Raw genomic sequence first — 24,094 nt, 5'->3', positions numbered from 1 at the left:
AGGGAAAAGTGTGGTGTGGAGACTGCTAGGAACCAGTAAAGCGTTTGTTTTTGCACCACGTTTATTCATTGGTCACAATAATTTTTTTCACCACAGCTGTTCATACTAGTTTGCCAACTGTAACACACAGCAGGGAAACAAAAGCATGCAGCATCAACAGTGATTTGCATATGCCTTGTCGAGTGCTGCGCAGAGATTGCACAATAACAGTTGTATCTTACACTCCGGCCAAACGGGCGAGTTGGCTGTACATTTTTAAGGCGAACAGTGCGAAAGACATAGCCGGAAAGCACAGGAAACACAGGATGAGCACTCGTCCTATGTTTTCTTTGCTTTCCGTCTAAGTCTTACACGCTGTTTGCCCCTTAAAAAAAAAGCTTCATCTTGACTGCCAGCTTGAATGCTAGTAATCACAGGTTTGGCATGTTGTGCAGACTTGTAGGCCCGATGTAGCCCTGGTTTGCACTTTGCTGAAACACATTACATAACTGGTGGAATGCACAGCAAGTGCTACACAAGACATTGCTCTTCGTAGATTTTACTGGACTAAAAAATCATGTTACGTGTAAAATACGAGTATCACAGACGATGATGCCAACATGGCTGCGTTTGAAGTTGTAAAGGGACCCACAAACGAGAGACATTAACATTGTTGCATCATACCTTTAAAGACGGAGCTCAAGCATCCGCCAAATTTTTTTTTGCCTGCATTCAACACTAGTTCAGAAGCGACTTTGGACGAATGCTGGCAAGCCTCATTTTTCCTCGGGTCTACTGAGGATAGAACATGTTACAATGCACACAATGGACACTTTACGGAAAAGTAGGAAAAGTAATGCGAAAAAAAACGACTCAGGAACATGCAAACAACCTTAACAGACACAAAATCGAAGTGTTCAAAATTTATCCAGAATCCCCATATTATGATGCCCTTCATAACTACAGTCACTTCAGAACAACTTTGCCCCACATATTGCACTTGCCCACATATTGCAATGAAAGAAAACAAGCACTAGAAATTGCACCTTGTGCACCTGCCACAGCTGCAGGTAAACATTTGAAAGGAATGGAAAATAAAAGAGTATAGGAGGCTTTCACACCTGGCAGAGCTTAAATTACATAACTGGAACAAAATAAACAGTGTGAAGCATCCGGGCCTGCAGAGCTTACAAGAAATAAAAAAATGATGCTATGGCACATGGCAGAGATGATCTTGAATAAATACAAAAACAGAAACCTGACAGAGAAGCAGACAATGTAAATCAACAAACACATAAAACAGAAATTTTAACAAGCAAACTAAAAATAGTTCAATGAGTCTGCACCTGGCAGAGAAGTAAATAATGTTCTTGAATAAATATAAACATTTGAAGAGGTTCTTTCATAAAAATAAAAACAAGCAAATAATGAAATAAATATGAACAATTCAATGTGGTGCAGGTGGCTCAAGCTGCTTTTGTAAGATTAGCGTCAGTAGGTTCACATTCTGGATGAGCAGCTCTTGCTGACCATTTGACGCCTGCACAGCATCTGTCACCTCCCATATGGCCTGCATGTAAAAATACTTCCAATTACAAATTATTACTGACAACCAATTTTGAGATCTCGCTTAAGCTTTATGTAAAATTTCAGGTGCTGAGATATTTTGGACAAAGTATGGCTGTAGAAGACTCGTGTCAGTTTCATAAACTCAGCTGTCCCAACCACCTCCCACAAGAGGCGTCAAAACAGAAGTAAAGGTGCTCAAAAGAGAGCACTGATATTTATGCTTCAGGTGACGGCTTCGACTCTTCAAAGTGCAGTGTGCGCAGCGAGTACACACCTCCAGCATGCTTTGCTGAAAAGCAGCGTCCTGGCGGTTCCGGGCGTCAGTAAGGGAATCCAAACGATGCGATTCATACAGCATCTGGCGCAGCACCTTATTGGCCCCATCGTCTCGCCGTCGCTTCCCAAGAAGGCTAGGCGTGGCACGCGTTGAGGGCTGCAGTGGGGGCTCTGGTGTGTGCTGCTGTGAGGGCTGCGGCGAGGGCACCGGTGTAGCTGTCGGGAAAAAAATGTGCTCATCACGTGGTGGAATACGCAAAACATTTGGTACAATGTGTTAGAGGACTTGACATAAATATACAGGACAGCAATCTTGGGCAGCATTGTAGTAGCATATTTCATGTGCACATTTGCTAGACTGCTAGGAGATGTCACAGCCTCACTGCAAGAGAAATAAACATTCTGCACTGCGTGGCAAAGCCAGAGAGAGATAGTTTTGTGTGTACTGTGGAATCACTGCAGTATTTTGGCTACTGCTGCAAATGCTGCCAGAGAGTATAGTGCTATTACTTTCAATCAGCTGCCAGAAAGGGTAGTATGGAGCTTGAATAATGGAAAGCCAACTCACGGTCTGTGGGGCTCCGTGTGTCTTGTCGACAACTTGCTGAGGCTCCCCGTTCATCTCCTCTGCTGTAACAGGGTAAAAGGTGCGGCTGATTGGTACTGGCAAACCATGAAACTAAAAGAGCACTAGCAAAAGAGAAGCAATCAATAATGCTCAACCACTTGTCTATGCATTCCTGCACCTCCTCCGAGACTAAAATACACCACAGATGGAATAAACAGTGCTAGCAAGGCGCAAGGCAAAGACATCATGTTTTTAAACGGCCGACCCCTTGTTGTTGAGAATCGACGCAAGCTGGATCCACAGCTCGCGCTTTTCAACAGCTGTGTATGAGTTTGTTAGGTCGGCAGAAGCCCGAGCCAAGAGCGGATGGCTCTTCATAGACTCTATTACGATTAGCTCTTGCTCGCTAGGCATTCTTCGTGTTGGCGCCATTTCGAGACTAGAGTTTCTGCGCAGAGAATTGCAGCAGCGAACACAGCTAGTGGGGAAAACAAACAGTCAATAGTTTCTGTTCTGTTTTTGGAAAGCATGAATAGCAGGGAAAAACCTTTGCTCTGAGTTCGGGCTAATATGTTTTTACAGGAACATATGCGTGTGCTGCGCTGCAGCAACTTATAGCACAGCCAAGAACGACCGAAAACGAGCAAGGTTGTTAGCGTGCGCCCAACCGCCTTGCTTGGTTCTTGCTCCTTCCCAACTGAATCATTTGTGCCAGACGTTTATGAAGCCAAAAAAGTTGATTTTATCCAACAAGCCGTGCTTCGTGGACGCCTTGTATTTGCTAAAGTGAAAGAAACAGAACCCAAATCATATGCTTGGCATGTGGCATCTTTAAACCAACAACACAGGCTTACCTCAAGTTGTCTTCGTCGATTTTCGGGCCCGACGTTTCGTGCAGGTTCCTTTCTGGAGGCCCGTGACCTTCACTGGCTTCGATAATTGTTATCCGCTCACTTTGGACAACCAAATAGAACCTTGATTTCAGACGACGCCTAAAAAAGCAGGAACTAGCCGTGGGATCACCTGTTTTTTAGAAGGCCGCCATGTTCAGTGTTTACATCTGCCAGCGCGCCCTCATGGCAACAAAACTTACCCGCGAAAGCAGTTATTTGCAAAAGTGAATGTCCTTCTTGTTTTACTTCATGGCAGTGAGAGTGAAATACACTTTTATGAAAGAATAAAGCAATGTTTATTTTATTCACTGCGTATTCTTATAAAAAAGTTAGCATACGGCCCCTTGCCGTGCAAATTGGCCTCTTGTCGGGCAAATAAACTCTTCCGGGGCGGCACCCTACTAGCCATTGGTTGATTCCGCGTTCCGTCACGCGTTGACGTCTAGCCTTGTCGTCATGCTGTCGTCATTTTGACGTAACGCTCTACAACTTTAGAGCGAGTTCCGTAATTCGGGCCCAGTTCTGTTGAGTGCAGTGGTAGCGAAATTGAAGTGCTCTATGCAGTAGTATGTTGTGTGTTTACTTTTTGTTCTGGTTGTTGTTTTATTAATTCGAATCTCTTGGTAATTAAAAATCAGCGTGACACTTTGTTGACCTAAAGTGCAGTGAGGCGAAAGCCTTTAGCGCGGTGTTGCTGCTTGTGTCAATGATATGTGGTTAAGATGTTAATTAAGTACCTACTTGTTTCTAAGTGCTGAAGGCACTGCAGGACGTTTGGGAGGCATCCGTCCCATTCGACGCCTTTCCTCACTCTCCAGCGTCTTAGACAAGGAGAACTGCGTATGCGTTGCCATGAGGTAGCGTAGTCATTAGTTTAACAAGGTGATGGTTCGGGCTAGTGGGTATGCGTTATGATCCATAACGCAGCAACGAAACAGGGGACAAACACAAGCTCATTAGCTCGCTCAGCTGCGGAACGAAAGGATCAGCCTTCACACACCCATGAATTCAAATGTCCCCTAAAAAAGTCGCGCGCTTCTCCAGATTCCAAATAATTTGATGACACGCGTTTGATTTTCACGTTTACAACGATGCTTCAAGCCGCTTCAGCGACGAAGAAGGGATACCAAAATGTCTGGTGACCACAGTGCTAGACTGGCGAACAAGCTAAAAAAATTATTCAAAACTGAAAAACTTTCTGCTTGCAAGAGAATTGGGGAAGTGTTATAAAATAATGTTATTGCTACCGGGAGCGCATAATTGCGTACGACATGTACAAATAGGGTAATCTCTCTACCCGACTGCTTCCCGATCGCAGCGTTCCGCATATTCTGTTCACTTTCGTTAGTTCCAACTTTAGTTAATTCGGATTGGGTTGGCGTCCCTGAAGAAATCCAATTAATGAGCTTTTATGTAGTTTGGAAACCTCCTTAAGCGTTTAAAGACCTTTAGATGAGCTCACTTTGTTTCTAGCAAAAACCTGGTATAGTTTGGCTCCTGACGAACCTGATTTGTCGAGTATATTTTGGAGCCTTTAGCAGGTTTTTGACTGAGCACATAAAACAGTTTCGTAGTCATCACTGGTTGGAACAGATGTCTGTACTTGTTCTCAGAATTTCCTATAGACGTCAAAATTGTGACTCACCGCAGAAGAACCAGGGTGATGCGAGCTGTGGAATGGTGGGCAGATTTTGCGATCCTGGCACACCATTTGTGCAGTCCTATGATTTGAGCACTAGCGCAAAACTGAGATTGATGTGCGGAAAGTTATATTTTTATCATTCTGGCATGAATGCTTACTTTGTGTGTTTTCCTTGAAGTTTTAGGGACCGTTCTAAAATATTCGGATTATTTTGACTTTCCCACAAGGTGGTTTGGGGTTCGTGATATGGCCAATAAAGCTTGTTTTACTACGACTACGCAGTACCTCTCTTGCTTTCGAAGCTTATAGAGGCATAGTTTGCAGCTTAGAGCCCTGAAATTCGAGAACCGTTATTCCAACTTTTTCTTGTGAGAAGCATTAGCCATTTAGGGTTTAATAAAAATATTTTTCAAGGTCCGGCGGGCTTGTAATTGGTCAAAGTTCTTTTGTGTTTAGTATGCTCTTGGGCTGTACAGTTTACCTTCTGCATACGACAATACATTTTGTTCGCATGACCTTTCTTAAAACTTTGTCACTCCCTAGCGTTTGATTTCCTCCCAATTCTTATTTATTTACTTTTTTTCCTCAGATTCGATGGCAGGTAGTAGCCACACGGTAATGATTGCCTGCATTAGTCCGGCAAGCGGCAACCGTGAGGACACGCTGGACACACTGCGCTACGCAGACCGGGCTAGGAAGATCAAGAACAAGCCGACCGCGAACATCGATCCAACCCAGGCAGAAATCGCGAACCATCGCCAGAAGGTGGGCTTCTCTTTGCAATGCAAGCCTAAGGTCACCGTACAGCAAACAGCATCCGTGGTACTTGGATGGTATTGCAACGATGGCCACTCAGTACCTTAAGCAATTATCATATTTATCGGGACGTAACGAGAGTTTTTTTCCTTTGTGCGTCGGTTTGGGAACGCATCTTGCGTTATATTCAAAACCAAGGTGCGAACATAGTGTTTTTTTTTGTTTTCGGCTACTTCTACGATAGCTACAGCGAGCTTCACCACTTGACTCGCGAGCTGCTAGAAGACTACTTTTCGCAACCTTGGGCTGTCTCTCGGTGTGCATGGGCAAAGGCGAGGGTGGCGCGGGCCGATGAGAAAGAGAAGACACTGGAAGAGATGAGTGAGGTAGAGAAAAGAAAGAACGGAGAAAAGAAAGAATGGGCACTGGGAGCAGGCAGCACGAAGCGTGAAGCAGCGGTGCCACTGCAGCAATGGCGGCTGCTACTCTACGGGAGTCTGCATGCATCAACGTGTCGAAGGCTTTGCTGCAATCTTTGGCTTCGCATGCATTACACCGTGATATGTCGTTTTGCCAATAATATTAACGCACCTGTTGCATTCATATTTTTGTGTGCCGTCTCTATTCTTGCAGAGCCCTCGGCTGTAGCTGGCTTGAACAGGCTGAGGTCGTGTTATACAGTTAAACCTGAATTTAACGAAGTTGGTGCAATCAGCAGTTTACTTTGTGACACTGTAATTTCGCTGGATAGAAATTCGTATTTAGCGTGCTAACAATCCTTTAGAGCATGTTGCAGATTCCTCACGGAGGAAAACGTCATTTGCGGTGAAGACGGTCCTTTCCTTTTGTCTTCCTTCGCCGTCAAACACAGGTTTACCCGTCACTCGTATGCCCGCTAGGATTGCATGTGCTCATGTTGTGAGCTCGCGAGCCACCTCAGCATGTCTACCACGCTGAGCATTTGGCCGATGACTGGGATCGCTATACTGTCTTGTGTTTCACTTTGCTGTCGTCATCCTCATGTGATTGCCCGAGCACTGCCGACTCGACACATTCCGCCGCCACCATGCCAGCTGACCCCAATTCCACCTTTTCTTTGGCGTACTTTATTTTGGGACTTATGCTATAAAAAATTGTAGCAGACTTCCACTATAAAAGCAGTCATTATTAACTTAATTTGTTTGGTATTTTAGCGGGCACGCATGTGCATACTATTTTATGAATGCATGTTAAGTAAGAACGGACAGATTTGAAAATTTGGCAAGTTTCTCGTAGAAAGCCAAATATTAAAGATTGAGAGTGCCTGCCTTAAAGAATTCAAAATATTCACTTTGCAACTACTTAAAGTGCTCTGTGCAATGTCAGTGCTCGTTAAAGGTCCCTAGACGGTCTAAATTATTCCGGAGCCTTCCACTACGGCATCTCTTTCTCCCTTCCTTCTTTCATTCCATCCTCTATCCCTCCCCTTGTGGCGTGGTTGGGTTGTCCACTGAGATATGTGAGACAGTTGCTGCGCCATTTCCTACCCTCAAAAACCAATTTAAATTTTCAATTACTACTACTCACTTCATATTCACTTCAAAGAATATTCGCACAAGCCTACTTGTAACAACCTCGCAAAGGGCTCAGCCACCTAGCAGTGTACCTAGGGGTTGGACATTTCGGTTTAAGCCGAAATAAAACAATAACTGTGCGCCGATTTTAGTTTTCAAAATTCAGTTTTAACCGAATTCAGAATGCTTGGCATGCAAAGCACAGATAGGTGGCTGTTGAATGCAAGTACGCTGAGTTAAAGCTGAAATTTAGCAAGCCGGAAGCCAGGGGCACGAAGCGACGATGGTGTTGTTGAATAACCAGTGCAGCTTGGTGACCAGGTATTTCTCTGCTAGTTTACACGCTTGTGATGACCGGGAAGCAGCAACTCCTCACCGTCTGCAAGATAAGCTCTGTTTGTTCACTATCATCACCTGATAGAGCAGCTAGTCAGTTAGGCAGGTTAATCAACTGCATGCAGGACACTGACACGGAACCGTGCATGGGCGTCACGAAAGGGTATGTTCTGGCTTCCACGAAAAATTAGGTGGCAGTTCCATTCCTGCCATCAACACAAAGACCACGGGATGCCATTCCCTTGCGCTCAGCCCAGCACGACAACCCAGTATTATTAGGTCAACCTAGATCTTAGAAGTAAATTTCAACTTTCGTTTTTGCCTGCCCGCTATCTTGTATAACTTGACTTACTCTTTTAATGAAGGCAGCAATTTCTTCTACAAGCACAGCTTAAATTAATAACGTTTGCAAGCTAATCGCTGGTAATGAAATGGTTCGTGATGACAAATACACAGAGACACACTTCAATTGACCTTTGACCACACAGTTTTACCGCATAATGTTACCGAAAAAAGTCAATATTTCATTCCTAGAAATAATATCCGCCGAGAAAAAAACCGAAATTTCGGTTCTGAAATAAAAATCGATAAAATTTCGCCAAATTTTCAAAAATAAAAACCGAAAAGTCCAACCCCCAAGTTTACCATACTTATACATATGAAATGTTACCAGTAATATAACGCGAGGAAGATTTACGCCGTGAAAATGATCGACAGATGTACATTTGTTTTTCACTTGAGCCAGGGGACCTTCAGTACATTGTAATTTTTCCTTTAAAAATCAGCTAAACGGCACTTGCATGGCTTCACATGCTTCAAGAAATGATGGCTGCACGTCAATAACTTGATGTACTGTGGCATATACTATGCACTTGTCAGTGTAGTGGAGAAAAAGCATCACTTCGATTGGCCACGTGGAAAGCAGGCAGACAACCAGAACTTTATTTATTCTCATAATAATGGAGGCACAAAGGGAGTCGAATCTTCCGTGCTAGGATATCGCGCATTGCAGAATTCCCAAACCAGGTGATATGAGATTGGAAGGTATTGTGGACTGACGTGTGAGTGTAGATTACTTCTGGAGTTGCGCAGAACACTGAGAACACTGAGGGGGACACCCACAGTGTCCTCCCGTGTATCCACAGTAGTTGGCTATTGTGGCTGAAAATATTTGAGGATCCCTGAGTCACTTACCCTATGCGGATTGCTTCAACATGCGTTTGCTTGCTCACAATGTTTTGCAGCTCCAGGAGGCTGAGACTGCACTGATGAGGTGCACAACTCATGAGGTGCAGAACCCAATAGCATCGGGTGGAGCGGAGGACGCAGAGCTGCTCAAGGATAAGTTGGAGCTGGCGCTTGCGCACAATGCGCAGCTGGAGACAGAGAACAGGCGCTTGGCCGCCAAACTACAGCAGGCACAGGACCAGGCGAGAAAGCAATCCGAGCAGGTGATCTCTGTAAGTGCCTTGTTACACAGCGGTTACTTAAGTGGGTTCCACGCAGCCCTTGGTTTCCTTCGACTTGCTTTCTGGGTTCCCCGAGCACCTAGATTGGTACGTGCCTCAACCCCCCCCCCCCCCTCTTTCGTTTTATCCACTGCACTTTGGGAGTAATCGTGCTGGTGTTGCTTATAGCAGATTGCTTCGCTCATTTTTAATTGAATTCGTGCATTTTTCTAAGGAACTATGGACCTGCATACTCTTTTCTGCATGCATGTTAAGCATGAAGGGATGTAAGCAAAGGCACATGGGGTTCTTTGGTGCTTTTTGAAGGTTTTGAGCTCCGGTGAGGCTAAAAACATTGAAAAAGTTGTTGTAGTGTCCTGGCTTTAATTAAACTCGACTATAAAGAAAAATTTGAACGCTAAGGGGATAGAAGGTTTATTTGAATTAATGGGAACATTTTTTAATAGACTTGATATAGGTAGGGGACCAAAGCATCAGTTTGAGTACACTGGCTGGCAGATCAAGCTGATGACTGCCCATTACGCCCAGATTCCATTTATCTGCTGCATTAATGGGTAGGATAGTAAAAACGTTTATCTAGGACTATAATGTTGGTGCACACCTAAAGCAAGGTGGAGGATGCTTTTTCAGGCTGCAGGAAAATAGGCCTTGTTTTTTTTTCTTTGAGGGCTGCAGAGGAATGGCATGAGCTATAAGTACTTCAAAGGCAGTTTATATATGTGTCAATCACATCACATGGATATTTCATTGTTGAAGAGCCTTTCTTTTACTGTATCAGAGCGATGCAAGCAGCAAGGCCTCTCTGTAAAATTTGTGGAGTGGAGTGCCAGCAGACTTATTGAGCACAGCGGAACCTCGATATTCATCTCACGTTCATGCGACGACCCGCATTTTGCGACGACGCGGACCCGGCGAATCTTCCAGCAGAAATTTGCAATAAAACCTCGATTATAAAAGAAAAAATATACACGCCCCGCTTCGTACGACGGCCGGCGGTGACCACCCGGAATGAGAGACGTCAGGCGTGACGTCAATTAAGTTGGTTCCATATCGGAATCAAGACGAAGTCGTGCACGCAACGATGCGATTGAGCGCACGACGGCCTGTAGTGGCCCTTCTGCCGACACCTCGGACTCCGCGCGTGCGACCCGCGGCCGACGGTGCGAGGTGGCTCGCCTGGCCCGTTTTTCCGCGCCCTTCGCTGATGAAGTCGTTTTGATAATAAACCGCACGTTCATACCGGCATGAAGTTATTGTAGAGACAGTAACAAGTTTAGACATTTCAATGATAAAGAGCGCTTAGTTCGACCTCTCTTTCCGCGGCAGCTTCAGTGCGGAGCGCGTTAAGCCTATAGCGATGCCAATCGAGCAAGCCAGGATAGAGTGGTGTGCCGTCACCCTCGGCGGGACGCACATCGCTGCAGGAAGTGCGCCGGCGGCTCATTGACGTCGCAGACGAGTTTTTCTTTATGTTGCGAATTAATAGTAGAAGCACAGCCGGCTACTGCTACGGAGTGACAGCGCTTATAAAGAAGTCTGAATAGAAAGGCATTTCGCTGAAATGCTGATATTACTTGCCGCATAGCATCTTCGAAGTGTTGGAGCAGGTATATTTCTGGAGGCGCTGGTTTATGTGTGTTCGATCTGTCCGTCACCCGCAAGAGCAGAGGGTCCTCCAGGCCCACATCCGGTAATGTATGCGGCAGTAGGCTGGCCACCTCATCTGCTGCAGAGACACCAGCACTGTAAGATCTAATAGAGTCGCTGCAGCCAATCCAGGAAGCACGACCCACCACTCACCGCCACCAACTTCGCCCAGGTTGCAGCAGAGCACAGAGGTAATCTAAGCCCAGGTGAGGCGCTGTAGCTACAACAGTTGCAGACAAGGAGGTGAGAGCGACGAAGGACAAGTAGAGGTGACCACATTTACCTGAGGTCGGATGGAAGCACCGGTAAATGGTATACACTCAGAGGCGCGCGGACGCAACACGGTGGAAACGCCGCGCGAGCAGGGGAAGATCACCGAGGAACGACAACACAACGATGGTGCGAAGAGGTGTGCGCGCAAGATGGTGGCTAGCTGCACGCCAGGAGCGGTCGAACAGCGACAAAGAGTCCGTTGAATACCATCACGAAGTGGCGGCGCGAAAGAGAGAACGAGCGATATCCACCGTGCCGCGAGGAAACTGCGCGAAGGACAAAGGAGCAACCGGTGTAACCTTGTCATAGTATATAGGCAGGGACGCGGATCGGGCTGCATGCACGCAAAGATTCGTGTGAAGACTGCTGCAGGACGAGTACCGGGCGACGATAGGAGGTCCACAGGGTACTCTGGCATAGCGCTGGCGCGAAGAGCAGGGCGAGCGCGCGAAGCCGCAAGCATTGGCCGGCGTGCAACGAAGCCGGCCGAGCGAAGAGGAACCCGCTGCTTAAACGCGGCAGAGTTTCTGTATGGGTTAGGTGAGAACACAGGTTCTCCCAAAGTTAGCACCACGATGAGGCGCCTTCATATCATCATATAAATCAGACTTGGTGCAGGAATTCTGAAAAGAGCGCGCGCCGTTTCAGGCGTGCGTGCACCGTGGAGCCCGAAAAGATGGCGGGGCCGCCACGGCCCGCCAGCGTCGAGACAGGCAAAAACAGCCCGCTGAGAAAAACACCGAGCCAAAACAGCCCGCCAGAATTCGTTGCGCCTTTCTGCACAAACTTTTGTCGTCTATTATCTGTCTTAAAGAGGGCAGTAACCAAACTCGTCTTCAACCCCGTGCACCACATGCCCGAAAATCCTGCCAAAATGTAGTGCTTCACCGCCAAAACTTCTGTGATCTATAAGGCGTCTTAAACAGGGCTAACATAGAACCAGCCGTCTGCCCCGTGTCCATACTGAGGCCAAAAAGCCTGTCAAAATAAGATCTATTCCCCGTCAATACTTCAATTGCCTTTAAGACGTCTTTGAGAGGTCAGAGATAGGACCCGTTCTCTAAAGTCGTCTTTTAAGCGTATTGTTAAGACAGATCTAATCCTGGCGATAAAATATCTCTTGAAAGCGTTTATTTTGGTCGAACATCCCTTTTATTCGGTTTATCTCTAAAATAAACGTTTTGAAGGTCTTCGTGTTACCTGGGTAACTTCTTGGTTAGTTAAAAGTTTTAACCATGAACAACTTTTTTGTCATGGAGAAATTCTGTGCGGCGTGCCTCAATGTGGCCGGAGATTCACTGCAGACTTAGTTTGTATCCGACTATAGAGTAACAGTTAATCCGACCGGTGCTATACCTGGACAAAACATTGCGTTTAATGAAAAGGGATTGAATCTGTATCTGTGAGAGTGGATTACAGGGAATGATTATGTGGGGACTGCAGGTGGAGAGATAAAGTTTGCTGGAAGAAACAGATGGCTGGGAAGGAGAGCTAAATATCACTGGAGAAGTTCAGGAAGAGATTTGATCCTTTATTGGCATATAATTTAGCTGATGACGGTGTTCACTGCTCATGCGTTTTTGTATTTGCCCTGGTGGTGTACTTTTCACGCTTTGGGCGGAAGGACCTGCATGATTCTCTTCGAAACCTCTTGCGCCCGCTGATGACAAAGAGCGCTGCTCTTGCTTTCAGCTGGAAGGGGTCGAGGGATCAGAAGGTAGCGTTTGAGAAGCTGAAAAAACTCATCAGCACAATGACGGGTGCGGGAGTCCTGCTTTGCCTTCCACTTTGTTGTGCTTTTACTGCAGCCAGCTTAAGGGTCAAGAATGTGTCTATGTGTTTGCCTATAACAAGTGCCATTTTACTATTTCCTAGTTATCCGCAGGCTCCCTGAAGGCCACACAGAGTACAGCAAGGCTCAAAGATGCCAGTGCTTTCATCAAGCGCTGCCTGGTAGGTGCCCAGAATAGAGAGGGTGGCATAAACGAAAGGAAATGGTTATTAGTTAACACACGAATTAATTTTCTGTTTAGAACACAACAATGTCACAGATTTATGTATGAATCCTCCATAAAAACGCAGTCGCCGCGATCGGGTTCGAAACCGGGAACTCCGGATCAGTAGTGGTTAGGGCACTCGACTACTGATCTGGAGTTCCCGGGTTCGAACCCGACCGCGGCGGCTGCTTTTTTATGGAGGAAAAACTCTAAGGCGCCCGTGGGCTGTGCGATGTCAGGGCACGTTAAAGATCCCCAGGTGGTCGAAATTATTCCGGAGCCCTCCACTACGGCACCTCTTCTTCCTTTCTTCTTTCACTCCCTCCTTTATCCCTTCCCTTACGGCGCGGTTCAGGTGTCCAACGATATATGAGACAGATACTGCGCCATTTCCTGAGCATTCAAGAAAAACAAAATCAAGCATTTCAGGCGGCCTTGACTGCCATAATCTTGATGCCATGTAATTAAATCTGTACTCAAAAGGAAATGCCCTAACCATTCGAGTTGCGCATACCAGCCACGGAACTTTCTAATGATGAGTGATTTCGCGTGAGTTGGTTGGGCAGAGCACGTTTTAACAGTCGGGGTGGTGTAGGGCCGACATTGGCGGTAAGCCTCGACCCAAGGCAGGGCGAGCGGCACATCCACCTGAGCCCGAGCTCAGTTGCTGGTTGGCAGTGCCGGGCCAACATTGCTAAGGTTGGTATTCATTAAACGCCCGAGGTAAAGGTGCCGGCGTTGGGCCGTCTAAAGCACATGTCTATCCCAAAGTTCGGCCCGATCTTTTCTGCCAATGACGGGCCGATCATTTTTTGGTCGGGTTGCGACGTTGGCCTGACTTTATGGCGATGTTGTTTCGTTCATTGAGGAAGGGTCTCATATGTAAAAGAGCGTCGCGAATTTTGCTCCCTGTCGGCAACATGAATATTACTCTGCTTCCCTGCACATTTCTTCAAAAATATACTGCACATCTGCGTCAAAACAGCTGCGTTAAAAACTCACTTTACAGTCATACAGAAGCTGCATAGCAGTTAACACCAATGCTCTTAACGGCAGCTCCAAAGGCCAGAAGCAAAGCCCGTCCACATGTTTCTTAAAGTGCAAACTCCTGTTTGTAAAGGGTCTGTATGTAAAGTGCAAACTGCTGTTTGTAAACGGTCTGTATGTGACCCTGCTGACTACTATAGCTTTGACCAGGCGAAGTGTCTTTCTCTGAGCCCCCTTCTTCTGTTGTTCGCACTGGTGATCAGCCTAGTGACTTGGCCAGTGACTTCAATAAGGCGCTTGAGCGAGTAGTCCACCTTGCGGTCTGACCGATTCCACATCCCTGAAATTTTTACTGTCAAGGCTTCTGGTATAGCTTGCCCCTCAGTGGTCATGTTTACAGAGATTGGCTTCGCTTGTCGTGTTTGCTAGAATGAATCCAGGTCAGGGGCGGGAAGAAATTAGAGAAATTCATGCTACCGGAGTCGTTAAATCATTTCGAATACCGTGCGCTATATCAATTACAATAAACATTCGAGAAAACACGGAGAAATTTCTTACATTAGCAAATCATATTACCAGCTTTATTAATAGTGGTGATTTCGGCGGTGTATCGAATTATCGACGACACAGCATCGAGTATCTGTATCTGAAATCAATTTTGGTTCGGTATCTTGTCGAGGTATCAGAAATATAATTCTTCAGGGTATCAAGTATAGCTGCCAGCACTAATTTAATAAAGAGTAATTTGTCTGCGCTTTCATTTTCTCATCGTTCTTGTCCGCAGCGTACTTTTTCCCGTCGGGAAATATTTCCCCATGACACCATCACTTTGAATTATTATCATGTGGGCAGTGTCTATTTGAACGTGGACAGTACAGTTAGGGAGGTGGTAGTGTAACAAACCGAAAATACTTTATTGGCCAGGAATACATGGGTCTTTCTTGTCCCGTAGCTGTGGTGAGCTCCCGACCTGCAGGTGGGTTCGGAAGCAAACTGTGCCAGCAGTCCAATTAATGGGTCCGGCACGGCTAGCGTTTCACCTCCGAGATAGTAGAAGGAGCCCCGCGGTACAATAATTACCTGCATGCGCTGGTCAACGCAGGGGTCACTCTCTATAGGTGGTCATTCCACAGATGGAGTACCACAGCCTTGAGTAAAACGCATGAATATAGGTATGTAGAATATACCGGCAAATCCGCCGCGCATCTTTGGTCTTGCATAAGTTCGGCGTCGATCACAGTCGCCCGTAGAGTGAGGCAGCGTGGGCTGGGCTGCTGGCCTCTTTACCGAGATTGAAATGGCTGCGAGTTTTCAAGTGGGACAAAAAAAGTAAGAGTTCTAAATTAATCGACATCCTTTTTTTTCTAATAATGCTCTCATTTCGTCCACTTCTCTGCTCTCGTGGACTGTAGGAAGCGTGACCGCAGTATACCTGCTTCCTGAAGAACGCGCTTCGGTGTTTCTCAGCTAATCTTTGTTTATTATAAGTTCAGTCGAGGTGTTCTCGCTCTGCTTTCTGCTCTATCGACATGCCATTGCGCAACGGTGGGGGAAAGCGCCTCCATTGTTTTTCGAATTAGCAATCTTTCCCGCATGATTAGGCGCCAAAGACCCACTTTTTTTCTCTAAACGAGTGTGATCGACCCCGTGCATTCCGCCTTTTTCGCCCCTATGCAATGGCCCATCCGCTGCAGCCACCATGGCCAAAGCGAGCGCACCGCTCTCACTGCTGCTTCGCCAGAAAGGGGCTGCTTTTTCATCGCCTCGAGGCACCCGGTATACAAAAGAAGCGGATGCGCGGAAGCACTGAGGGAGCTTGCGTCATTTGCCGCGAAAGGTGTCCGCACTTAGTCGAGTGGCGTCACACCTCCGTCACGTCTGGACGGATCGGCTCTGACGGAGGCGTCCATGGCTTCACTCTCACTCTCCACACAGTCAGGGACGTCGAACAGTGGTGGTAGCGATGGTGGCCCTCCGGGTGGCCGCACACTGCCCTGTAGCAGCCGCGAGTGCGCGTACTGTGGACCGGCGCTGCCGGCGCCTTTGATTTGTGGCGCCGGTACGCGACCCAGCTGCCGAGGATGAGCACGAAGAGCGCCGTGCTCGCAGTCGCCAGCACCGTACGCGCCAAGACAACTCCGGACGCTCGTGACTGGCGGCCGATGCGGAACACGTGCGCCTCGGTCGCCGACGTCTCGTTGCACGGGAAAACATCCCGGCGGCGGCGCCGCGCTCTGCTCCTCACGTGCGGCACGACCGTGTACAGCACCTGCAGATACCACTGGCCGCCGGACGCCATCTGCGGAAGCACGGAGCAAAGGAGTCATGTTCTGCATTCTTTTATTATTTTTGATTCCAAATTCCTAGTGGGTCGTACGACAGCCATCCGGAGTAGCCCGCAATATACAACCTTTGCCCGCCCACCCTAAAAAAATTGTGATTTTCTGTAGGTGTAAAAGGGGTCTTAAACTCGCTGTAAATAGGCTGGCGCATGTCCTCGTGGCTTTATGTCTGAAAGGTACAGTGCACAAATGGTCCCGGCGCAGAGGAGGCTGGTGGTGGTTTCGAGGAAAGGAAACACGCATTAACTGTCTCATTCCCGATAGAGCACATAAAATGGTTCCTATGCTTATAGCGCATTTTAGAGTGAGAAAGCACTACTTCACGAGGTCCAACTGGATCACCGAGTTTGTGTGGCGCTTGGCCTTGAGGGTGACTTTGGCCAAACTATACATAAATAAATATTGCCGCGACTGCGATTCGAACCCGCACCGGCGCGAAGAGGTCAGCTTCGGTGGCCACTGCACGAGAGTACTATGTTATCACCGCAGCTGATCACTGATTCGAGTTAACCGCAACACACACTCGCCTCTGCATTGCACATCGTCGTCTTCATCAACTAATACTGTTATGGAACTAATATTGAGCCATAAAAACAATGAACCAACAAGGCTAAACACATGCATGGTAACGGAAAGCGCCCGCGGCCATCTTTATATGAACTAGAAGGACCGCAGTTCTTCATGCGATGTTTTGTTGGATCGCTAGATCGATGCAGGCGCTTGTTTGGACTAGACCACGGTGCATATCGTCTGTGTCGCATGCAATAACGCATTTTCTGATAGTTATCGTTGTTTATTTGTATGTTTTGCGTGCGTGAGTGCCCGCACTTCGACCTTCTCACGACCTGGCAAGCACAAATGCTCGCTTAACACCTGATTCATTAATTTCGTGCGCCCCGCTGATATTGTGATGGCGTTCTAGACATTTCACGAAAGCGGCCGCAGATTCCAGCTCCGGGTACGCGCTGAGACGCGCGCATACATGCATGTGTTGAACGCGCTTGGCGAGGAGTGATTTTTAACGTGCTTGATTGTTTCTTTTATACGGTTTTAACGTCCCAAAGCGACACAGACTATGAGAGGCTTCGTAGTGAAGGGCTGTGGTTTTTTAGCGTGCACTGTCATCGCACAGTACACGGGCCTCAAGAATTTCGCCTCCATCGAAATTCGACCGCCGCGACCGGGATCGAGCCCGCGTCATTCGGGCCAGCAGCCGAGCGCCATAACCACTCAGCCACCGCGGCGGCCTTTTAACGTGCCCTGGCATCACAAAGTACACGGGACGGGGATTTTTATATTTCGATTCCGTGGAAATGCGGCCGTCGCGACGAGGATTCGATCCCCAGATCTTGTGCTGAGCAACCGAATCCCGTGGCCAGTGAACCATGGTGGCCTCCTTATAAAGCGCACTCCTGCGCACTTCTCGAAAACACTTCCAGATAAATTTGAATGCCCTCATAGTAAGGTGGACAGGTGACAGGCGCATGTCCGCATTTTAAATAGAGAGGAGAGATAGAACTTCGCCTGAATCGATTGATTGCTTCATTCTAATTACTAAGAATGCGCACTCGCTGAAAACGTACCTTTTATAAGTCATCAAAGGACAAAAATTCATACACCGGCATCGCGGCCACCACAAGCAAAAGAAAGTACTGACAAGTCAATGCCTGAAGCTGCGTATATCTCTGAGGTGAGGCCACACTCCCACTCACCTCCAAACCTGATCACGGACCCCTGTTCTTAACTGACCTCACGAATTTCACTCGAGCCGCGGAAAAAGGTTCCATCCTTAAATCCTATTTTCTCAGCTGCAGATATTCCTTTGGCTCCCGAACAAACATCATTAAGCCAACAAGAACGTAAACGTTCCGTTTTTACTAAGAATATAAAACTGAATTTAAATGTCTGCATGTCCCATTAATGTCCATTATTTCAAAAGCAGCCATGGCAGAAGCGAATACCTCCTCCATCTCTGCTTGCCAGATTCGCCGACTGGCCTATCAGCTATAGAGCATGCTAGAGCATGCTTCTAATGCGGGATAACTTCAAACCCCTGACTGCACTCTTGTGACCAGGAAGTCACACTGTGCACAGGCAGCAAGTACAGCACGAAGACTGGAGCACACAGACTTATCCTTTTTCAAACGGTTATCGGGGATGCGAAACTAAATGGCTCTTGCAAAGAGAGAGGTTTGTGTGTCTTCCGAGCTGCGCGCCAGCATCTCTTTCGCTCCTGAGCTATTTTCTGGCGATAGGGTGCTTTGTAATATTCGTTCGTTATTTATTCGGGTTACAGAAAAATTCCAGTAAAACTGTAAACAGAGAATTGGCAGATCGGTCTTCACGTCTGGGCGTCTGGCAAGGCGTTGGCCTCCGGAGGGCCGCCGGTAATACTTCGTCTCCGTGTTTTTGGGAAGAGCTCGCCCTTTGATAATTGACGTCGTTAAGATGTCACAATTTTCGTTCGGGGTAGCGGGAAGTGACGCCATCGGCTCAGCTTATAGAGGTCCTTCGCTGCTGGGTGTTCTCTTTTCGCTTCCCGCTTGAAGGCAATTTCATACTTTTTTTTTTGTTCCGGAGAAATGTCTTTCGAATAGTGGCGGACGCCTGGCACCGGCAGCGTTGGTCGGCACCGGGCCGCACATGACTGACTAGCTGGGGCACTGACTGATATTTTGCGCAAGTGCTTCGGCGTCTGGGAAGACAATGCTTCGCGTTCAACAGCAGTGACGGACGCTTAGACAAGAACTCTTACGGGAATATCCAGGGGGTTTTGGGAGCGGTGGAAAGGGACCAGGTGAGGGTGGGCAGTGCAGCATACCGGCGGATGCAGCAAGTAAAAGCTGCAGGACACTCCAAGGGTAAAAAATAATTGAAGGACGCTTAAGCTTCGTCTTTACGAGCAGGACGCTACAGCGTGTTGCAGCGTTGTCAAGGAATCCACGGAACGCCATTGTCCTTTCGGCGCGGTGCTTTGCCCGGACAATTTAAGGAAAGGAAACATAACTTGGTGGTGGCTGAGTGGTTAGGACGCTCGGCTACAAATGCGGAGATTTCGGGTTCGGACCCGACCGCGGCGGCTGCGTTTCGATAGTGGTGGTGGTGGAAACTTTCGGTCATAAGAGTTTTCCAGTACGACTCCGCCACGGCCGGCGATGGGGGATGAGGAAATGTGGGGCATGTGAGCAGGGTGTGAAGAAAGTTTCCTGGTTTGCCGAAAAGTTTACATGACGAGGAGAATTGGTCTGGGTATCGGGCATATAGTAGTATGGGGTATGGAGCAGTCCGACTTTGTAGTCGTCTCCAGTGTGGGGCCTGCGCTATGGTGAGGGATGGGGCTGGGGGTGCGTACTCCCTTCGTTGTTTCCGGTAGTACGAGAGAATATCACGGAAGAAAAGCAAGCGCTCCTCGTCCCGTAGAAGGGCCTCGACTCCCGTATGGACTGTGAGACCTCGGGCTAAGGAATAAGCCTCCTACTTGCCAGGAAGGCCGGCATGTGCTGGAGTCCAGATGAGGGTTATTGCGCGCAGGGGCTTCCAGAAGCGCAGGAAACGAGCAGCAGTGCGGGATATGTATATAGCCACTGGCATAGTTGAGAATGGCAGATTTAGAGTCAGAGATAATTTTTGTGGCAGATGTAGCAATGAGAGCAATCGCGATGGCTGCCTCTTCTGCCTCTGTGGTAGAATTGGTGGTGATTGAGCTGGAGGTCAGAAGTTTTGCTTGATTGGCGACTACCGCCAGGACCATACAGAATCCTGACGTGTACTCCGCTGCGTCCACGCGTAGACCACCTCCTGGTCATCGCCATACTGTTTGTGGAGGGCCCGAGCACTCGCTACTATGCGGTACCTGTCCCGCTCTGGGTGCATGTTCTTGGGTACGGGGGGTACATTGAGGTTATAGCGGAGGATAGGAGGAAGGGGGACCCCCTCAGTAGGGTGTTTAGTTGGGGTGAGGCTTAATTGGGATAATAAAGTGCGACCAGCCTCTGAGTTGGATAGGCGGGATATTTGTGCCGTAAAGGTAGCTTCTGTGAGTTCCTCAAAGGTGTTGTCGATACCGAGTTTGAAGAGTCGGTCGTTTGATGTGCTGGGGGAAGACGTAGAGCCGTTTTCGTGCAGCTTCGCAGGAGCGCATTTACCCGGTCTCTCTCCTTCTTTTTGAGGGGTAGGGTATGGAAGGGCATATGTGGTGCGACTTATGACGTAAGCCTGGGTGAGCCAAGTCATGTGTCGCTCGCGGAGGCCAGCCCGGCGGTTCGCTATGCGGCGAATCAGGCGGGTGGTTTGTTGACTGTGTGTTTGGAGTGTCTTTATGACTTCTCCGTACGCGCCATGGGAGTAAATAACCAGCCCAAGCGGGCGGATTTTGTCTACTAGTGGGATGGAGTAGGTACCTAGGGTGAGGGAGATGGGTGTATTGATTGAATCGTGTTGTTTGGGCCGGTAGAGAAAGTGCTCGGATTTTTTATTGGAGCAGGTCAAGCCACGTTCCCGTACATACGTGTCGATGGTCGTTACGGCCAATTTTAGGTGTTCTTCTATTTCGGCATCACTGCCGTGGTTTGCGCAGACCGTGATGTCATCGACATAGAGGCTAAATGTATGTTATGGATTTGAGCTAGCTGTCGAGGTAGGTGAAGGAGTGCTATGTTGAAGAGAATAGGGGACAGCACGGCTCCCTGGGGCGCACCGCGTGCTCCCAGCGTGACACCTGTGAGCTGGTGGTCGTCGAAAGTAAGCGTAACTATGCAGTGGCTGAGGAAGTCTCAGATGTAATTGCACATCCTCATGCCGACTCCCAGGGTCGTAAGGTTTTGGAGGATAGCTGAGTGTGCAACGTTATCAAAGGCCTTAGTCAGATGCACCCATAGAATAGCTTTGGCGTCGGATGTTTGCGAGTCGAGAATGTTATGTTTTAGCTGTAGGAAAACGTCCAGTGTGGAAAGCCCAGGGCGAAATCCAACCATGCTAGTAGGCATGAGATTGTTGCCTTCTAGGTATTGGCAAAGCCTTGAGTGGAGTACATGCTCCATGAAATTTCCAACAGAAGATGTCAGGGAGATGGGTCTTAAGTTAGAGGTGAGCAGAGGTTTGCCAGGTTTGGGCATGAAGACGACTTTGACCTCTTTCCATTGCGGTGGGAGGGTAACCATTTTCCAGCACTCATTAAAGTATTCAGAAAGTGCGGAAATAGATTGTGCATGGAGACCCCTGGGTGCCTTGTTATGTATCCCGTCTGGGCCCGGGGCTGAGGAAGTGTTGAGTCTCTGGAGTTCACTCTGAACCCCTGCTTCTATAATGGGTTGGTGTACGTGGTCGTTAGGGAGGCCTGCATAGTCGGGGTGCGCTACAGGAGCGTATGTGGGGAAGTATTGATTGCGAAGTTCCTGGAGAAACTCCGGTGGAGGTATATCAGAAGTATGTATGAGTTTGCTGAGGTTGTGTCTTTGGGTAGTCTTGAGTGAGTGGAGTCTATTAAGTGCCTAAAGAGGTTACAGGTCTGGGGTATACACATATTGCCATCTAGCTTGTTGCATAGTGATTCCCATTTTTTTCGTCAGAGAATCGCTGCGAGCGTCTCTATCTCTTTGTCAAGACGGGCGATGCGGCGCTGAAGTGTCTGGGTTCAACGCTGCCTTTGCCAGCGTCGCTCAAAGCCTGCTTTAGCTTATCAGAAATGTAGGAGGCGGGAGTCAATTGTGCCGCTTGGGCAGTCCTCTGGTAGAAGGCGATTTACGGTTCGGACATCGCTTTGCAGTTGCTTGCACCATTCGATGATGTCCGTGTTTGGGGCGAAAGTGCGGGCTGCTCTACATGAGCCGAAGGAGTCTGACTTTGTGAAAGTGGTGCCTGTAGGAGGCTTGCAATGTAGTTGAATGTTTAAGAGAATCTCGATTATGCAGTGATCGCTACCTACACATTGTAAAAATATATAAAGCGCACTCAGGACAACGGACAAGGAAGACCAAAGAACACAAGCGCTTGTGGTGTTTGGTCTTCCTTGTCCGTTGTCCTGAGTGCGCTTTATATATTTTACAAGATGCAATACCAACTAGCTCAACTGTCGATTCTGCTACCTAGATTCTCTTGTGTGTTGCACCATGTATCGTGAGGAAGGCGATGTGCGAACGTGAGGTCTGGTGTAGTGTCTTTACAGACACTGTTTCCCGTGCGTGTAGAAAGGTTAGGGTCGGTGAGTAGGGAGAGACCGGCTAGTTGCGCATCTAACCAAACCCGACGTCCTTTCGGTGTGTCGTGTCCCCGGCAGTTCTACTGCCAGAGTGTAAGATTACAGTCTGGAACTGTCATCATGAGAGTCTTTAGAGGGGGGAGCCGTAACGAGGGTGTGGGGTCTGGAGCTATGGCAGGGATAGGGTTGTCCGGTCCTACCCATGCTCAATTTAAGCTTCTGGTGTCTGTTTGAGGTGGAGTCACGCTTTGGGAGGCTGGTTTTGTAAGTGCTTAACCGGAATTCAAGATCGTTATAGCGGTCAGAGAATCTTTGGTTTAGTACGTTGAATCGATTGTTAAGAATAGCACTATCCTCTGTTATGCGTATTAGCGCGTCTTTGAGGGTTGCACATTCCTGTTTGATGCGACTTCGTCCTGAAATTTTGCCTCAAAGCGATCAGCAAATGACTCAAGCAGGATTGGTATGCTGTCTAGTGAGATGGGCGCGGTGGAGAGGGGCCGCTGTGCACGGAGGTGAATCTGTAGAGCGTTGAGTGTCAGTCTCCATTGCTAGCAAATCACAAGAAGTAGGTTTGGAGTGCCTGAGTGGAATATGGGCGGTGGGTGGGTTAGGAGAGAGAGTTTGGGATGTGGTAGGAGCGGGGGTATATGGAATGGGAGATCCCGTGGCAGGAGCACTTATCTGGGCTTCCAGTCTTGCGACCTGTTGTCGAAGGGCGGCGGCTTCTGCTCGGGCTGCTCTATCTTCTTTATACCCCTGTCACGCGGGCATGTCAAAGGCCCTCGAACCGACAGCCTATCGACTCAAAGGCGACCAAGCGCTGCTACACGAATAGTATCAATGGCCATCGATTCAATAGTCCTTTGAGTCAACGGAGCTGTGCGGAACTCCATCGAGATTTCGAGGGCCTTCGAACGCTGCCCAAGGCTGCTAGCTTTGCTTCGAGCGGCGCCAAGCGTACTTTCGTACACGATATATTCACGGTACAAAAGCATCAACAAACATTATTCGCCTAAACTTTAATGCAAGCAGTCTGTACAATAGTTTTAAAATTGTACCAGTCTGGTTTTAAGCGAATTAATGGCATTAAGGTTGCGTTGCGGTCTTTGCTTTGCTTGCGTGCATAGCGTTGACGATATGGCGGCACCCTGCCCGCCTGCTTCGCAGCGATAACCACTTCGTCGCTAATCCCTCAACGCAATATCGTGTTCGATACTGTTGCATTCGCCTTCTATTTGCCCATTCTTATCCTCGCATAAAGTTTCAAGAAACAAATAGCTTTTGTTTTTCAGATATCAAGGCGATTTTCCAGGCGTTAAGCCTGACGAAGCAGCGCTCCGACGCAGTTGGACTGGCTTGATTTTGGCTCGTCTTGTATTAGAGTGTCTACAGCAGTGTCTGTCCTTATCTGTCTGCATCTGTCCGTCGCGTACGTGCAATTAAAAGGGTTTTAAACGACATGCGCATATGCGTGTATTTCAGCATTTAGTATACATTCATCAAATATTATTGTTATTTTCACAAAATCTGAAGTAGCGATTGTGGCGCCACACAAGCTTGTCGTAAGACACGATAACCATTTCAATGACCATTGGGGTTGGCCGTGTA

General features: G+C 47.9%; 2 protein-coding genes and 1 pseudogene across 2 annotated transcripts in view; all 3 read right to left on the bottom strand.

Moving 5' to 3' along the window:
• Window positions 1–1,284: 1,284 nt before the first annotated feature.
• Window positions 1,285–4,289, bottom strand: LOC144115867 (uncharacterized). Its single transcript, XM_077650429.1, has 5 exons — window positions 4,286–4,289; window positions 3,247–3,415; window positions 2,393–2,454; window positions 1,823–2,040; window positions 1,285–1,549 (listed from the first exon to the last, which is right to left on the bottom strand). The coding sequence occupies exons 1-5, from the start codon at window positions 4,287–4,289 to the stop codon at window positions 1,427–1,429; spliced, it is 576 nt and encodes a 191-aa protein (XP_077506555.1). The 3' UTR covers window positions 1,285–1,426.
• A 10,546-nt stretch (window positions 4,290–14,835) lies between these two features.
• The window catches only part of LOC144114680 (extracellular matrix organizing protein FRAS1-like), a 109,058-nt gene continuing 99,799 nt past the window's right edge, over window positions 14,836–24,094 (bottom strand). Inside the window, exon 18 of the mRNA XM_077648564.1 lies at window positions 14,836–16,244. Within this exon, the coding sequence (XP_077504690.1) occupies window positions 15,807–16,244 (438 nt within the window). The 3' untranslated portion in view covers window positions 14,836–15,806. The remainder of the gene's footprint in view (window positions 16,245–24,094) is intronic.
• LOC144116417 (uncharacterized) lies at window positions 22,583–24,078 on the bottom strand (annotated as a pseudogene).

The sequence above is a fragment of the Amblyomma americanum genome, chromosome 1 (genome assembly GCF_052857255.1).
Source record: "Amblyomma americanum isolate KBUSLIRL-KWMA chromosome 1, ASM5285725v1, whole genome shotgun sequence".
Classification (NCBI taxonomy): Eukaryota; Metazoa; Arthropoda; class Arachnida; order Ixodida; family Ixodidae; genus Amblyomma; species Amblyomma americanum.
Note: the sequence above shows the minus strand (reverse complement) of the source record. Positions and strands in the feature narration are given on the sequence as shown.

What these genes read in the sequence shown, in the direction of transcription:
- LOC144115867 (XM_077650429.1), bottom strand. An exon ending in CACACGGAGCCCCACAGACC is followed by an intron (nt 2,041 to 2,392) that starts GTGAGTTGGCTT and finishes TTTTCCCGACAG; the next exon opens with CTACACCGGTGCCCTCGCCG. An exon ending in TTCAGCAAAGCATGCTGGAG is followed by an intron (nt 1,550 to 1,822) that starts GTGTGTACTCGC and finishes TTTTACATGCAG; the next exon opens with GCCATATGGGAGGTGACAGA.